Source organism: Loa loa, assembly GCF_000183805.2.
Source record: "Loa loa unplaced genomic scaffold supercont3.56, whole genome shotgun sequence".
Taxonomy (NCBI): Eukaryota; Metazoa; Nematoda; class Chromadorea; order Rhabditida; family Onchocercidae; genus Loa; species Loa loa.
Genome location: NW_018108236.1, coordinates 27639 through 44723, shown reverse-complemented (window position 1 = coordinate 44723; position 17085 = coordinate 27639). Strand labels below are relative to the sequence as shown.

Genomic DNA, 17085 nt, shown 5'->3' with positions numbered 1-17085 from the left:
GCACTCTTCAAATAGATTAATGAAATAAGCTTACTGACAATTTCTGCATCTCGTATGATACCTCAGTTATTGCGAGCTTTCTGCTTTGCATCGTATGAGCCGGCCGGTAGACATAATTATTATATTGCTAATGGCATAATTATATACCTGCGGAAGAAAATAATCTGAAAAAGTTTTTTTTATTTAATCTGCACTAGCTATGGGAGGAATAGGAAGGAACATCACTTTCCTTTGATATATTGCTGGAACTTTTACAATAGGAAAATTTTGAGCGGCTTTGTCTTTTGCATGCTAACGTTAGCAGCACTTTAGTTTAGATAAATGTTTTTTGGTTTTTGGATTTTTGAGAAATCGTTTTTGGATTTAAATTCTTTTTTCTTCAAATTGTTGGAATGTTCATATATTATCTGCTGAATTTACAAAAATCGCACTGAATTCTTGACTTTGGTGTCGATTACTGGTTCGATCACTAGTAATGATTATTTGGGAAATGAATGTGGATTGCATAGCTGAACAAAGCAATTATTAAAAAGAAAACAAAAAAAATGATGGTAGCGCAAATTTGGATGGGAAAAAGTGTAGTTGACAAAGGAAATCAGTAAAAATTATAATATCGATGGAGTTATTTCGAATGCTACACTTGTCAACTGGAAATAAATGGTTGGAAAAAAATCTCCAACAAAAACTTTTTGAAGTCAATTTTTTTAATTTCAGAAATCCATCCTTTTTTATTTATTGGATTTGTATTGAGGTGTATTATTAAAGGACTCTTCAGCATAGATTAAAATGTGCAATATCCAAAAAGCCACTAATAAGGCCTAATTGTGAAAAAAATGTTCGGACAGAAAGACTGGGACAAAGATGAAATTAAATAATGAAGAGCAAAGACAAAGGAATGATGGATGTCCGTAATTCAGGCAAGATAAGCTTTCAGTGAACAGAAAGGAGGGTTTGTCGTTAAAATACTTTTAGAGTTGAAGAAACGATCAGAAAGTGTTAGATCGGAAACGAATATCCTTCCCTTCAGTCAGGATTTGTTTATTTGTAATGAACGTTTACCATGACAACCTTTCTGTATCAGCATGAATTTGCCTCAATGGTCATCTTAATCAGGGTCGAAACATTTGTAAATTTTTATGGAATATGACCATATGTAGAAGTGATGGGTTAAATTTATTAAATGCAACCACGAAATTCTAGTCAAACATTTCGAGTTCGGTTTCGAGACCGAAAAAAAAAACGTCCAAGGATTTTGTAAAGAAATAAGATTTTGTGAGCCAAAGGGAGCAAAAACTGAAAAACGAATGTTAAGCTAACGACCATTTAGAATATTATGTCTGAATTTCTGCGAAATGTATTTTCCCATTTTTAATTGTGAAATTACTGGCCGTAAACCATAGAATTGCAAAGTGAAAGAACACAGAAATTGAGAGAGGACGCGAGAAGAAAACGACCAAGGAAAGGCGCAATGGTCGGCTTCCAGCAACAACATCATCTTAGGGAGGAGCAACATGGCGTGCAGGAGGGAGCGCAAGATAGCACCATGGCTAACGATTTCGGCATCACTGCAGCTGCAGTTGCGAATGCAGTGGGGCAGCAGCAACATGGGTCGTCGTCGAATGGCAGAGCGAACTCACCGAGGGCAAAACTGGCGATGCTGAAACGGTCATCCACCAAGTGCAAAGGTCTTTCGTTTCTTTTTAAATATTTCATATTTTATTTAATTCTCCTTTCACTATCAATAATTCCATTCTGTCAGTAAATAGCCATATAATGTGGGTTCCATTGCGATCTCACAAACTATCCATCGTAGCACATTCATTAGCGAAAAGTGAAAGATAAGTACCACTGACAGCACAGTTGGTGTTATAGATATATTGAAGGAATTGATTGCGTGCTTGTACTGTTGAGTCGGCACGACATGTTATTTCATGCAATGTGGAAGGTACTAACTATGCCATGACGGCTTACTTATGCCATATCTCGCTTACTTTATTCGTTCTCGCTCAAGCCAAGTTTGATTGTATAGTAGCGTTGGCACTTCCCGGTGATCTGACCATAGTATTCATTCCTTCAGCTAACTGCATTAAGGAAAATGGATGATTACGGCGACCGGTAAACAACAGCTGTCCTGGACAGCACTGCATGACTAAAAGACTACAATTCGTAAGCATATCACAAGCTGCCCTGATAATCTAAAATCTTGGCGGCTTGAACTTACGAATTACCGTATATTTCGTCATATACTCAGTTTTTTTCGTTCTCCTTCCCTAAGCTATGTTAAATGAATTATCAAACACTCTTAAACACTAGCATTATAATAAGCAGACGATTGACATAGTTGTATCCTGACATGGTACTGACATGGAGAGCTCGAGATCTGAGAAAGTTTTAAATAGACTGGAACACTAGATGTTGAACTTTATTAAAGTGAAATTACTGTATAACATAGTTATTTCTCTTCAAGCAGTAATTGCTAAGACTGCATTTTAGGGTGCTTGGAATGTCTTTTTTTTAGATTTTATTAATATAGTTACGAAATAATTCGATTGTAAATGAAGGAAAATGAAATTCTTTCCACCCTTCAACTTACATCAAAATACAACACAGCAACTTTTACTTATTATTCACGACTGCCTCTATTTTTTCAGCCTTATCCAATAATGATCCATTTCGATTCCAAGGTAATGGGGTAGATTTCAAAGGTAAGTTGATAGGCGTTCGAGACGTTGATGAGGCTCGAGGGGACACAATGTGCGCCGAAGCGATGAGACTTGCAAAAGCGGCTGTTAAAAGTGCGGGCCATCATAAACAGCGAATTATTCTCAATATTTCAATCGAAGGCCTCAAAGTTAAGGATGAAAAAACCCAAGTGGGTGATTTTTCAGATCTGTTCACTACGAAACTTTTATTAACCGTTTTTTTAAATGCAGCTTTCTGTCTTTCAAAATATGCTTATCAGAGCACTTTTCAATCAGCAGCATGTAAATGATGGAAATTGTACTGCTGTAGATATTCATTCAGTGGAAGATTGATAGTTAAGTCCTGAACTTGATGTGGTATTTAATTATTGATTTGGCGTTACCTTTTAATCCTTTCCTTTGGAAGAGCGAAATTTTGTTATAAAGGTTCTTTTAAAATCTCAGATTAAAGTAATATTAACAGTCGGTTGTACTTTGACTGCAGTAATTTATGTGGGTGAATCTCAAGGCAGTATTTGGAATGGCATTGAAAGCTCGAGCAGTCTTCGTAATCTTTAGCATGAAAACAACTTCATAATGTGGCATATTTTTGCGGTGTTTTAATCATTTTCTGAAAGGCTGTGAAGCAGCTGTTTCCAGACAATTTTGCACAATTTCCCTGTTTCACGGATCTCGTTCATAGCGCGGGATACAACAGATGCACGTGCATTCGGTTTTATTTATAGTTGTTCGGACAACAAATATAAATTTTATGGTAAGTCTTCTGGCATTATAAATCATATTTTAGTGGATTGAATTCTTACTGGCAAAGCAAACATTGCAAGAAGATTAAAAAGTGGACAGCATTGATCGGAATCTGAAAAAAATTCAAGTAATTATATTTCTGTTTATTCGTGGTATAAGAGAAGTTGCTCTTTCGCTGTAGCATGCTAACATTCAGTTCAGCAAATGAACTGAACTGCTAACACTCAGTTCATTTTGCGACATAAAAATTTAAATTAAGTTCTAAGGATATGAAGTATTGGTAAGTGATTCGAAATATATTTTACATTTGCAGAGACCAGTAAATCTTGCAGGTATTAAAACGACGCAAACGGCTGATCGTGCAGTCTTATCGATTCGTGATATGTTCCAAATAGTTTTTGAAATGAAGAAAGCTCATCTTGCTGAAGTGAAACAAAAGCAGGAAGAACAACAAAAGCGAGTATGTTCAAAGCTTGAGATATTCAATTACACTCTCAAGGATTAATTTGAAACTTGAAGGAAAATGGTTTCTTTAGGGAGATTTTTGTTGAACAGTTTGAGGGTTTGAAATATTTGGTTTATCTGTACCTTTCAATACTTTAGTAGGATTTCAGAAATTGAATTTAATGCAGAAGTGGACCAACTGGATTAAACTACGAAACTCGAATCGTATATAGCATGTAGTGGTGTTGCAAACTCACTAGGCAGTCATGCCTATAGTTAATTATTGCAGGAGTCGGAAATGACAGATGGTGTGAGGATAGATAATGGTGTTGCGGTAGCAGACTTACTTGACTTGGAATCTGAGCTTCATAACATTGAGCAAGGTTATAATCAGTTGCAAAATATCCCGACATTCGCAGAGGATTCCTGGCCTTCCAATGGTGTCTTCACTAACATGCAATCATCAGCACCTTTTCTTCCATCATCAACTGGAACCGTTGCACCGTTAGCACCCCCTCCTGTTTCATCATTTGCCCAGAAAAATCCATCAGATCCTTTTGATGATAGCTTCAATCCCCGGTCTTTTCCGATAGTGCCGCCATCCGGAAATATTCCACTAAATGCTTGTGATGTCCAACAACCATCTTCTCTTTCAACACAGCCACTACCAGCTTTGTGGTCATATCCTGATGCTTTTACAACTTCCACAAACAGTCGTTCCATTGCTTTCTCGGTTTGTTTGTTTTTATATGGCTGTGTTGCTAGAATTACTAGTCGCCATTTTATTCAGAATGTATGATTTCAAGATTTTTACGTGCCACTTAGCTGTTCATATAGAAATTTGGAAGTTGGAAGACAGTGAAGCAACAATTTAATACATCCTGAGAGGGATTGATTGCTAAAGCATTTTACAAAAATTGAATTGTTTTTCTCATACGTTTTATATGCGTCAACCACCATAGGTTTGTTTATTGGCGAAATAATTTCAAACAGTTTTAAGTACTCGTCTAGATCAACGCAACGTGTCGTCGTAAATTGCCGGACCGTTCTGATGATTTTTAGTTTCTTTTTAAATGTTAGGTTATACAAAAACCAGAGGCCATTCTTCTACATATCGATGGAATATATTTTCTTCAGGAAACAAATCCGTTTGCCTCGTCAGTGCAGGGTGCCACTGTGGCAAGGATAGAACTTGATCCGTTTGACACACAACAAGCTCAACAAATTCTGAAAAGTTCTGCATCTTACCACCTTCCTATGACAGTTTCCTGGTCGACAAATGAAAATACGGTACCGCCAACAGGCACCGATCCAAGGTTCTTTTTTGTCTCAGTTCATCTGCTTAGTTTACATTTCCCCGTTTTAGTGATATGCTTCATTTAAATCTCTTTCTTAGAGAGATGTGCAAATCTCGGACTATCTTGCCAAGCCTTGCTGTCTAAGACTTTTGTTCTAACGTTTTTATTATTTTTGGAATAGTTTTCAAAATTCAAGTATGTCTTACTGCAATTGTTAGCTCTTGAATTTCAGAATGCTTTCTCAATGGACAGAAAAGAAGAGGGTATCAACCTTGGAAGAAGCATTCAATAAATTAGTTGATATGGATACACTCGTTTCTAGCCCGGAACTAAAAAATCCATTTACCGAACTGATGATTCCACCGAAAAAAGTATCGATGGATGCGATGAAACCAAATGCGACGGTAACAGCACCAACAGCGATAAGGACGGGTTCGCCACGGGCACCGTGTATACCTTCCCGGATTTCTGCTCCTTTAGTTGTTTCAACTACTTCTTACAATGATCCATTTAATGATGAATTTTTCAATTGATGAAGCCTTTGATGTACGAAAATGAATTATCAAAGCAATTTAGGAAGGTTTTGTTGGATATTCAAATTCGACATTTTGAGTTCGTGGGGGAATTTCGCGAAAGCTTGTATCCGTTATCATCCCATCAATTTTTTAAATTCCGAAGCTTCAAGTTTATTATGTCTCTTTTCTTACATATAATGTTTGCGTGATTCTTATTTTTCTTAGGAAGGAGATTCTTTTTGCTGGATTCTGCATGATGAATTTACAAAAGTTTAAGTTTACACACGAAAGACGCCCTTATTTGATAACTGCAATTTTCGGAGCATTTTCACAGCTGATTTTGGAATTTAAAAGCGCATATTGATGATTTCAAATAAATTTCGATTTTATTCTCGGATGATAGACGTACTTTTTTATCCTGTTTTCTCTCTTTTTTTTTTTCATATTACATCACTTTGACTTTCACAGGAAAATTAAATTGCCTTGGAATTTGTTGTCGAAATTTCTAAATATAAAATTAAAAAATTTCCGACCAACTTTTATGAATTAAATGCCTTAAGGTTTTAAAGAAATTAATATGTAACGTTTATGTAGAAACTTTTAGTATGATCTTAGCAAGCTTATCCGTCACAGTGAATCCAAATGGAATTAAAGTTTTTTTCAGTTCTTTCCCGCGTTTCTCTCATCTCTTGCTTGTTTAGAAATTCAGAGCATTCTTCGCTCAACTTCAAGTACTCTTTGTCACCGTGCTCTGAAGTTTGCTTTTACTACCTTAATAGTGCTAACTATAGTGCTGAAGATATCTGGATTATCTGACAATTTACATGCACATGGATACATTTCACACGTTCTTATTCTGTGCTGACATTCTGTTACATTAAATGATTAACAGTGTGAATTAATGGCTTTTTTTTTTCGAGTACTTGCCGACTGTTTTTTTTTCATCCATCTGAGTGGGCATGTATTAGTTACTTCGAAAATAATTTTTTCAGCTGTAACGGGCGTTCCATATTTAAGCTTCTTGAACTAGGTATCATAATGGACATCAAAACTGTTCTGATTTAGGTGTTTTTCAAGAAGTAAAACGGCATTTTGTTTACTTGCTTCATATGTTTTTCACTTGAAAAAGGGATTTGTATAAATCTGTTAATGTACCATCTGGAATTTTTCTTACTTTTTCATTTTGTTTTTCATCAGATAAAACGTCTATTTTTGTATTCTTCCTAACTTCATTCTACACCCGTGATGTAAAAGTAAAGCCGTTTTTCTTGTTTAAGAAATTTTTATTCTCTGCTTCTTTCATTATCCATATATATTTTCTTTTCCACTTTTTTACACTTTGATATATTTCTATCACGGTAGGATGTGTTTCGCATTTGGAAAAGTAATGTAAACAGGACACCTAGTACTCTCGAGGTATTTCTTGAATTGTAGGCGTTCTGCCCAAACTGCGTGGTTCCATAAAGGTTACTCAAAATCTGAAATGGCCAGGGTGGCGATCGGAAGTACAAAATCTCAAAGGATCCAAAAACCTCAGTTTTAACAGTGTCCAGAGTTTCCATCATTTCGATCAAAAAATGGATTCTTATGCCCCTGCCGTATAGTATCAAAAATAGAGCACTGTTGTGTGGTCCAGACCTTCAAGCTATGAAAGCCAGAAAAGAGACTAAATCGTCCTTTATATGATCATCATTGCGGACAAGGCGTGGCAGTGCTGCGGTAACGTCGCTAAGCCATATTAAATCTTTAAATAGCAGTGACTTCACCGTAATCGAATAAATGAGGTTTCGGTTTTCGAAATTTGCAAATCAACCAAAGTTGGGAAGCAGATAGTGGATGGGTAAGCTTGTTCATCATCAGCAAATGATTCAGATCGGCTGTGATCGCTGTTGCATTAGATATGAAGAGCGATGTTCAAAGTCGCATAGGAAGGAAGGGTAAAAATATCTGAAGTCATCTGCAAATAGTTATCAGCAGAAGATGTGACCAGCTGCACTTCTTTCATCTACCTTTTGCTATGCTTACATGTTATTTATCGTCAAAAACTTTTGGGCAACTTACCATCGCACATGGGTCTGCAAACTTTACCAGCCGACAACAACCAGAGTAAGGATATCAGGAATATTGTAAGGGTATCAAGAATACAACAGTGTTATGATAACACCATCGAAAATACAGCGGTGATGACGACGATTACGACGGGAGTGGGCGATAGCAGTCCAATGACTGGATTTAGCAGCAGCGACAGCAGTTTAATGACTGGATCGATGATCGGTCGTTTCAAAAAGAAAACTCACCACTTACCTGCATAACTCTTCAAATAAACGAGAAAAAGCATCAACTTAATGAATCACACACAATCAATCTCATTTCATTCCTTTGCGATTCCAAAGCGTTTTATCAAGACAACACGCCATACATCACCAATTCATTATCATCATGGCTGCCACTACTATTTCCATCATTAAATGCTGCTCATGTAAAGGGAAGATTGTTTTAGTTAATTTAAACCACAGTTTCAATCCAAATTAGGATTATAGCTATTGCCTAATTTATGAATTCGAATTTTGAAGTACTTTAAACTGCAATTTCAATCAAATCAACATTACTCACTGATTTAACAGCTTCAAATAGAACCAGTTCTCAAAAATCGCTTCTCCATCTTAGTCTCTAGCTGGCAAAAACATGACGTCCCTCAATGAACATAAGTTCGAACTTGAGAGATCTTCACTTATCAATCAATCCCAGCATTTGCATCATCATTAATTGGCCAGTACAGTTTATAGGGATGATTCATTCAAAAAGGTCATTTCATTCAATCCTACTCGCTGTGTAAAAAGCAAGGTCAAAAGACAAACAGGAAGTAGTTCTGATTCGTGTACGCCCTTGAAAGAAAGATGTAACAGAAAAGATGATTCATTGGGAACAAGTTCAGCTTGCTAAGATTTCTTCTTGGTAAGGCCTGAATATTGGATTAAATTATAATTAGACGGCATTAACAAACAAGAAAAAAAAAGAATTAATACATTTCTTTGATCTTTGCTACTTATCGTTAGTTTAACATAAATGAAAAATAAAAGATCCGAAGATGCCGGCATAACCGAAATATTTTTATAATATAGAAATATGTCGAAATGATCAAAATATTTTTGTATCGTAGAAATATCTCGGAATAACTGAAATAAATCCACACATAAAAAATTTCTAGTATAAAGATTATTTTATTTAGAATGTTTTTCAGATAAACGATTCATTACAGAACAAACAAAAATAAGTGTTTCAATGCTTAAAGCATTGAATCATTTATCTAGCTGGCTTTCTTCCGATTTGATATCGAAGCTTACATGCAATATTGGAATGTTGTAAAGATTTTCCAATCTGATAATCAAGCTTATATTCAACAGTTAAAATGCTATAAAATAGTCCCCACTATATAAAGAGTTGGGATCATCTACAAAGGGGATCTCTCATCGATTCACTTAAATTACTCGATTAACAGTGCGCTTCGATTTGATTCAATTCAGTGTTACTACCTATACCCCATCAAATTTCTACTAGAAAAAAAACTACAACCCCAATCATATTCCCATCAAATTTTCCCTATGAGCAACAACAAAGAACAACCTAGTGATCGAATTTACCGTGATATTCTTTGATAATTGTCCTATGACGAACACGAAGAAAAATCCTCCACCAGTCAGCAAAATCTTTATCACAACTATTTGTTTGTGCTAATCTTCAAAAAAATTCCAGTAGAAAAGTTAAACGATGTTAGGAACGAAGTATCTTTCTTTTCAATCATATATATAAAGCCTGAAAAAATTTTTCGATAGAATTAAATATATTTGAATACATTTCAAAACTTCAAAAGAAATTCATGTATGCAAACAGCAGGACCTGAATAGAGAAATGTCTCTCGAGACAGAATATTAGCTGTGTCTAGTATGGATTAGTGTCTTAACGATTTGGAAAATAAAGTTAAAAATGAAAAATGTAACTTTTCGGCATTATCAGATTTGCTAGCTTATAATCATATGAAAAATTTTAGTGAAGCGTAACTATGGTGCAAATAAAACAATTTTAAACATTAATAAAGACGGCTTGTGGGAAAGATACGTTACTGCGTAACATCAGAGGAAGTAGTTCCCTATTTTCGTTGTATTATATCCAAGAGTTATGATAAAATAAATTAGTTACAGACTAGAAGCTAAAAAGCAAAGGAACAAAAGTAACCCACCTCTTTTATAAACTGCGGTAGTATGAAAGCCGAACGATGTATATCAGAATTATAATATTTCAAATCCATCCGTTTAATTTCAGAGTCTGATAATATTTTCCGTGGTATGGTAAGATCCAGATTCTAAAATAATTAAAGTGGCTTCATTTACATGCAATAAATAATTCGTAGGGAACTTTGACAAAACGTTATCTATAAAATTTATCCCCTTTTATTTTGGTAGCCCAAACTAACCTCATCTTTACTGCATAACAAATAACCAATTTGTCCAGAGGGATATGTGGGCACAAACCCAACTGCATAAGCAACACGAGGATATAAAGCCGATGCATGTTTAACCAGATTTCTAATGAACTTGATGTCAAGCCATGGACATTCACCTGGAAAAACAAAGGATGAAAGGAATTTAAAATTCCAAACAAAGCTACGAATTTAATGAGTTTTTATCACGTTACACTGCAGATAATAGGGAGAAACGAAGACTGATCGAGTGAAGGTAGTAATGAAATGTTCCAATTCATCCAAATTCCTACTGGATTAATTTATCAAACTTGTAAGAATAAACAAATAATTGTCTTTTACTCTACATGGATCCTAATACCAACAATGAAAGAAATTATTCTACAATATTTGTGAAGTCTAGATCAACAGAATAAAGAATAACAGACGAACAGCCGTGCACAGAGTAAAAAACAAAAAGTGCTGCCACAGGAACGTAATCAAGAATAACGATACTGACGCAATGCAGAAAATCCTTGAAGCACAAAAAAACTTGGAACGAACGGCCAAAAATTGTTCACAATTCATGCCAATTCGATTAAAACACCAATAAAAGAACCTTGAGAAGAAAGCACTCCTCTTTCTGTCAGCGTTTCTTTGATTAAACCGTAATAAGTTTCACTGAAAAGTTTCGTCGCCGGACCTATTGGGTCAGATGAATCGGTTATGACCACGTCAAATTCTTCTTTGTGTTCCTAAGTATTTTAAATAGAACAGTAAAAAAAAACAGCGAAGTACGCAACGCAGAATATAGAACCATTTCATGAGTGAGTCATAAAGAAATTCTTTGCTAATGCCCAAAAATTTTTAAGAACTTATAAAAGCTCAAAAAAATGAAGAAAGAGATTGCTCGACATTTTTTTTTTATTGCATAAATGATAATCTCACCTTCACGAAATCAAATCCGTCCTGAATAGCAAGTTTCAATTTCGGACTACTAAATACGAAAGACATTTGCGGGAGAAATTTCTTTGAAAGATTGATTACTGTTTCATCAATTTCACACATCGTTACTGACTCTACACAATCATGCTTCAGCACTTCTCTCAAAACAGCACCGTCGCCACCACCAATAACTAGTACCTAAAAAATTCAAGCAAATGACAGTATATATATATAGCAAAAGTAAGGTAGAACAAAGTACAATAGAAAATAACTCTGCAAAAATCAACCATTTGATTTTCCAGATTCTTCGGGAAATGAACTTGCATTGATTAAGGTATAGCAGTAGTGATGAGAACTTTTAACAAAAATAGTATGAGTTATAGAGAGAGCTATTCGATGTTAAAATGAAGCAATGGGTGATAACAAACGACCAGACATCTAATACCGAATTTATCTAAAAATTAAGAGAAAGGTCGACCAAACAATATACCTCACGTAAGACGTCTTATTTGCAGAGAAAAAAATAATGCATACCTGAATTTAGAAAAAGTTAACTGAATTCAAGCAAGAAATACATACTTTCCGAGGTAGCGGATGAGAAAACATCGCTAAATGAGTAATCATTTCTTGATAAGCAAATTCGTCATGCTCCGTATACTGAATCACGCCATCAAGAACTAGCACGTTTCCATGTGTGCTGCTGCAAGTATAAAATATCAAATTTTAATTAATGTGATGAAAGTCTTAGTGAATAAATCAGGCTGCTCTGAGAACAATGTAATGGAGCTGAAACTGAGAGAAAAAGTTAACCTCTTGAAAATTAAAATATCCTGATATTTGCTCCTTTCGTGAGCGAGTACTTCATCAACTTTCAGTGAGAATGCTTGCCCTGACCAAATATGGTTATGAAAACTATCCAAATCATCAAGTTTGTTTGTCGCTAATTTTGCTTCAAAAACACAAAACATTAGGACAGTGTGTAAAATTAAATAACTAAACAAAGAGAAAAAACGTTGCATAATACCAAAATAATTTGAACTAACACCTGAATGATAAAGCTACAAATAAAAATGAACTAAAACAGAACAACTCATACAATTATACTGTATAACTGTATGACGAAAAGCAACTCTGAACAAAATACTGATTTAGTATATTTAGTCCTAAATATCAGATGTATTACCCAACACAAATCCTAAAAGATACTTCCTGAATTGTCATTTTTTACTGATTCGGGCGATATTTCCGTAAACCAGCCATCTCGGAAGGCATTCATCCTGTACTTTTAGCTTTCCAAGCAAATAAAAATTGTACAAACTTGCAATGGGGTATCTGAACTGATTCACTTTTTATTCCTAAATATCATGCGATATATAGCGTTACATCAGACAAGAAGCCGAGATTTGCACCAGATGTTCGCACTTCTCTTACAGCAAGCTTTACACGTGACAACGGCATTTTCTTTATTCGCACGAAATGATTTCAAGACTTTAAATGAAACGAATAATAGTATGTGAATCAATCATTATATGGCGGGTGACAAACGGATAAGATTTGTCGAATCAAGGATAACGAAAGCAGATAATAATAAAGAGGCACGTAAAGGACAGATAATGTCTCGGAGGGTTTTTTTACACCATTGACTGTGTGTACGAACTACCGTTAACCGGACAACTGCTTGTTCCCTTAAGCCTTACCAATAAGTTATATCCAGCATTTCCTGTAATCCACGAATGCAACGTCGCAGAGCAGCATGTTATGCAACAAGTTAATCCCGCGTATTGAATAACTTCAGCTGCTTGTCCATTTGGTTACTTCACAAAGTTCTTTTGTACTGGATTAGAGGAAGTAGTGGTGAAATGTAAATGGCCTGGTAATAGCAAAGCGGTGGAAATATCGATACCAATGAGACAAAGACGATGCGGTATTTGACCAACAGAAGGATCAGTTAAGTGAAGAGAAAATCAAAACTTCAAAAGAGTATAATTTTTTACAGAAAAATCAAATGATGAAAGATGAGATGGCTAAACTAATAATGAATGACAAATAGTATCACTTCCTCGATGGCATATATTTTTGTCACTCGCTTAGCGGCACATAAAAGAAATAAACATTTTCATGTCTAACAATCACCGCTTCCGTGTCCACTCTACTTCTTTTTGCATCGTTAGTGATAAAGATTGTCTCATAAATGCTGACATTTTTACTACTATTCGTCGTGAAGTTATTAAGTCCAAACTGTTAAAGTTCTAAAATTTCCCCTTTTTTCTACCAAACAAAAATGCTGCAAATTGCACGAAACAGAAAAAACTTGTTGCGTTGAACCTTTGGGAATGTTACATGGATTTAAAAAGAAATTTGAAAACGTTGGGAAAGGTGACTTTGAATTCCTTTACAATTTTAGTTTACTGTCAAAACCTCGCAATTTATCTTTTAACTTTAAATACCTATGGTCTAATGTCTTGTGGTACATTGCTGCCTTTGAAATCATTTGGAAAGAGGACTTCAACTTTTCTTCCTTGATTTGGTTGATATGTATCGCGAAGCTCATTCAAAATCTAAAGAGCATTCGTTGTTAACTAATATGCATTACAGTGAAGTCGTAATCTTAGTTGTATTTCAGGTCAGTAAAAACTAATACTTTATTTGGATTCGTACCTATTATCCATTCTGAGTAATTGTGAAACTGAACTGACTCTAAAATCTAAGTGGCTCCAAATTCAAAAGTTTTCAATAAAAACTGTAAATCGATATCTAGAACAACTCAAAGCTTTTTTGATCAGGAACTAATACCTATTCGAGAAAGATGTACTAGCAACAGAAAACAGACCATGTATCAGATACAGGATGTTCCAAAACCACATTTATACTAGTTAGAATTTTTATGCAAGATGTTTTCACCTGGCTGAATAATTTCTGTTCACTTTCATTTCCTGTCCTTACAGCTTGCAGTCTGTGTATTTGTTGTATATTTTCAGTAATTGTCTATAAAAGTAATTAAAGTTTCAAATTAACCTCAAGCCTTAAAATGATTTCGCAATCAAAAACATATTACATGAAACTTTGCTTTAGTCATCGCTCTCTCCTGCGCTATTCTCAGCAAGTTGCGCCAGAAACGCCAAACCTTTTCACATATGACCATTACCATCAGAATAGCATATAAAGCCAAATATAAAATGATGAAAAGTGTCAATAACTTAACAGCTGAATGAAACTGAAATGATTCAGTTTAATGATGGGAAAAAAATGTGGTGTATGTTATCGTAGAAGTGTTGAAAGTTGTGATTAATGTAAGCTAGCTAAACAGGCGCAAAAGGTTTTATTTATATCACTACAAAAATAAGAAATTTATGTAAAACACCTGAAACCACACTGGTGCGGAAGTCTCAAAAAATTGATTGAAATGTATTATCTCCGGTTTTGTTTTGTTCAAAGTCTGTAATTTTATTCATATGCCAAGAATTCAAATTGCGTAGGCTGATGTAAAAAAAATGAACACTCGTTATTAGATATTTCGAAAAATGGCTGAAACAATACGTGATCCATCTTCAGTCTTTGTTTGTTACACTTTTCTTCTTTATAACTCTAATCATTTAATCTGTTCGTAAATAATTACCAAAAGTAAATTGATGGGATTAACAGAGCTGAAATTTACATCCATTGAATCCAATTTCCCAATCAGTTTCAGAATGTATGCATTTAATGGTATGATCATCTAAAATGAAATTTTTTTGATCCTTATTAGAAATTACTCCAAGTGTGATTTGGAACTGAAAACGGTAAGGAAGCCATAGAATCAGTGACATTCTGCGTTATTGGTAAAACTGTCATTTTTAGGACAGTTGAGGACCGCTTCTATCAGAACCAGAAAGTATACTAGTTGAAACTGATCGAAGAAAAAAGAATTACCGTCGTATTCAAGCGAAACAAATCATCTTTCATTACATGTCTGATTCGCTGAAATGAGAAAACATGTCGTACCCAATTTAAATTTTTCGTATGCACACCGTCTCTTATACGTGTCTTATCTTACACGTGCCCTATGGCGTAGCCCATATTAGGTATGTTTTTGAAATGCGGCCGATGTCAAAAATACCTCAGTAACATTTTCTCTCTCATCCATTATGGAAGCAACCATTTCATAGATGAGATCAATCACATAATAAATAACATTTAGGATTTATGTATTTTTAAAACTAATGCAATTTATATTCGTCAGATTTTGGTAGGAGATTTTGGCAGATATTTTCCAGGTGTTTAATTATTGCCATCCTCAGTCATCTTTAATTCATTTTCATGCTTTGTCACATGCTTTGTGAGTACCACTTTGTAGAATCGTATGACATCGTTTATTTCATCCATTCTTAGTTGTTAGATTGTCATCAGGACAATCAAATGTGTCGACAATCAAATGGAATCAAATGTGTCGACTTTTGTAACGTTGCAAGAACCCAAGGACTATTGCATATTTTCGTCCTTTTACAATATTCCTGAGAACTCTCGAGTGATATTTGATTAACAAATAAGAAATGTTATTCTCAATCACTACTTAGACAGTATTTTACATATATTGCTGTAATACTTATAATATTACGATATTGAATCTCTGATACTGAGTAATACTGGTTAATAGCTCCGATACAAAACATTAATTTCCCTGGTTCGCGAAAAGTTCTACTTATTGCCCTTCTGGAGGCTTTCTCACAACTATTAAAATACTCAGCAATCGTTTACAGTCTAAATTTACATTACTTATTATAATATTCTATGACTCAGAAAATTGATTTAATAACTTTCATTTAAACAATTAAATTTCATGAAAGCGAATCAATAAAAAAGTAAAAATTCAATTCCACAAGTGAAAAAATATTAACGTATACTGTAGCAGCTTGGTAAAGTAATATTTTTAGCACGTAAAAATAAATAATTTACATCTTCCTTTGTCTTTGTTTCTCCATTTGTCTCATCCAACAATCAACTTACGAAATTATTAATTAATTAAAATCTGTGCTTAGGATGTGTCAGTTAGTGCTTCCAATGCTGAAACAATTTAGACATTTTACTGTAAAACAACTGGGTCCTTAAGCGCAAAACAGCATTCAAAGATTAATTCGTAATCACAATCGATACAAGAATTGATTGTGATCACCAATCGAAGTATTTAGATATAAATTTAAGACAAATTTAAATTTGTGTCAAATTCGGTGAAAGTTTTCCTGACAAAAGTTCGTATCGGATTTTCCTTTCCGGCTGAAACATGAAGTGGTAACTGTTTACAATTTCCACCCATTTCTTTGTTTTGGCTTTACTGATTCGAAATTTTTAACAGAATTTTCAAGCTAAGAAAACCGCAGTTTTTTCGGCAAATCAAAATTTATGATCAGTGGTAGTGAACTAAGAAAATGAACCTGAATACACAAGAAATGTCAAAAAACACGTAAAGGTATCACAGGAATTCGTGTAAAAAGAATATTCAAATAATAGAGATATTACGATGAAATGGGAATTATCAATTTCAAATTCCTGTTTTGTCCAACTACCGACTTCACCGATCAATTTCGGAAGGTACAAATGAGAAATTTCTGTCTTGCAACCACTTTGTTATCAATTATTCGATTCCAATTATCGGTGATGACAATGTAAACTGATATAAAGCAATACGAAATTTGATTACATCTTAATAATGATCATTTCAAAAATTCGAGATGGTAAAGCACCATTTATTAAGACTCGAAAAATAACCACCTGTTGTGAAAGTTTGATTATCTGAGTTGAATAGTTTCAGCAACAATATATTTGATATTTATTTGTGTAGCGGAGTAACCAAAGAACTTCTTTATTGACAGGATAATATGCAAATCTCTTTAAACAATAATATCGAACAAGCCAATAGACTTTAAATTTGGTAATAATTGGACAGTTGGATTAAGAGCAGAGATGCCAGGAATATTTCTTGTTAATGTACGTTGATGTAGTCGTCC

General features: G+C 34.5%; 4 protein-coding genes across 4 annotated transcripts; 2 read left to right on the top strand and 2 right to left on the bottom strand.

Moving 5' to 3' along the window:
• Positions 1–1398: 1398 nt before the first annotated feature.
• On the top strand, positions 1399–7011 carry LOAG_01006 (hypothetical protein). The gene is made up of 7 exons (XM_003136546.2): positions 1399–1685; positions 2652–2872; positions 3342–3456; positions 3779–3906; positions 4180–4623; positions 5028–5206; positions 5421–7011. The coding sequence occupies exons 1-7, from the start codon at positions 1469–1471 to the stop codon at positions 5719–5721; spliced, it is 1605 nt and encodes a 534-aa protein (XP_003136594.1). The 5' UTR covers positions 1399–1468; the 3' UTR covers positions 5722–7011.
• Positions 7012–7772: 761 nt separating this feature from the next.
• LOAG_01005 (hypothetical protein) lies at positions 7773–8015 on the top strand (the record flags this gene model as incomplete). The annotated part of the gene is made up of 1 exon (XM_003136545.1): positions 7773–8015. The coding sequence occupies one exon, from the start codon at positions 7773–7775 to the stop codon at positions 8013–8015; it is 243 nt and encodes an 80-aa protein (XP_003136593.1).
• Positions 8016–9167: 1152 nt separating this feature from the next.
• Positions 9168–12072, bottom strand: LOAG_01004 (spermidine synthase; the record flags this gene model as incomplete). Its single annotated transcript, XM_020445621.1, has 7 exons — positions 9168–9516; positions 9941–10063; positions 10175–10320; positions 10779–10914; positions 11108–11302; positions 11684–11804; positions 11915–12072. The coding sequence occupies 7 exons, from the start codon at positions 12070–12072 to the stop codon at positions 9502–9504; spliced, it is 894 nt and encodes a 297-aa protein (XP_020303940.1). The 3' UTR covers positions 9168–9501.
• A 1479-nt stretch (positions 12073–13551) lies between these two features.
• Positions 13552–15242, bottom strand: LOAG_01003 (hypothetical protein; the record flags this gene model as incomplete). Its single annotated transcript, XM_003136543.1, has 7 exons — positions 13552–13662; positions 14006–14089; positions 14160–14318; positions 14466–14540; positions 14721–14819; positions 15014–15061; positions 15201–15242. 7 exons carry the CDS (start codon positions 15240–15242, stop codon positions 13552–13554), a joined length of 618 nt encoding a protein of 205 aa, XP_003136591.1.
• Positions 15243–17085: the final 1843 nt, after the last annotated feature.

Coding starts and splice junctions, on each gene's coding strand:
- LOAG_01006 (XM_003136546.2), top strand. CDS start 1,469: ATGGTCGGCTTCCAGCAACAACATCATCTTAGGGAGGAGCAACATGGC. Junction 2,873..3,341: donor TTAAGGATGAAAAAACCCAA/GTGGGTGATTTT, acceptor AGCTGTTTCCAG/ACAATTTTGCACAATTTCCC. Junction 3,907..4,179: donor AGGAAGAACAACAAAAGCGA/GTATGTTCAAAG, acceptor TAATTATTGCAG/GAGTCGGAAATGACAGATGG.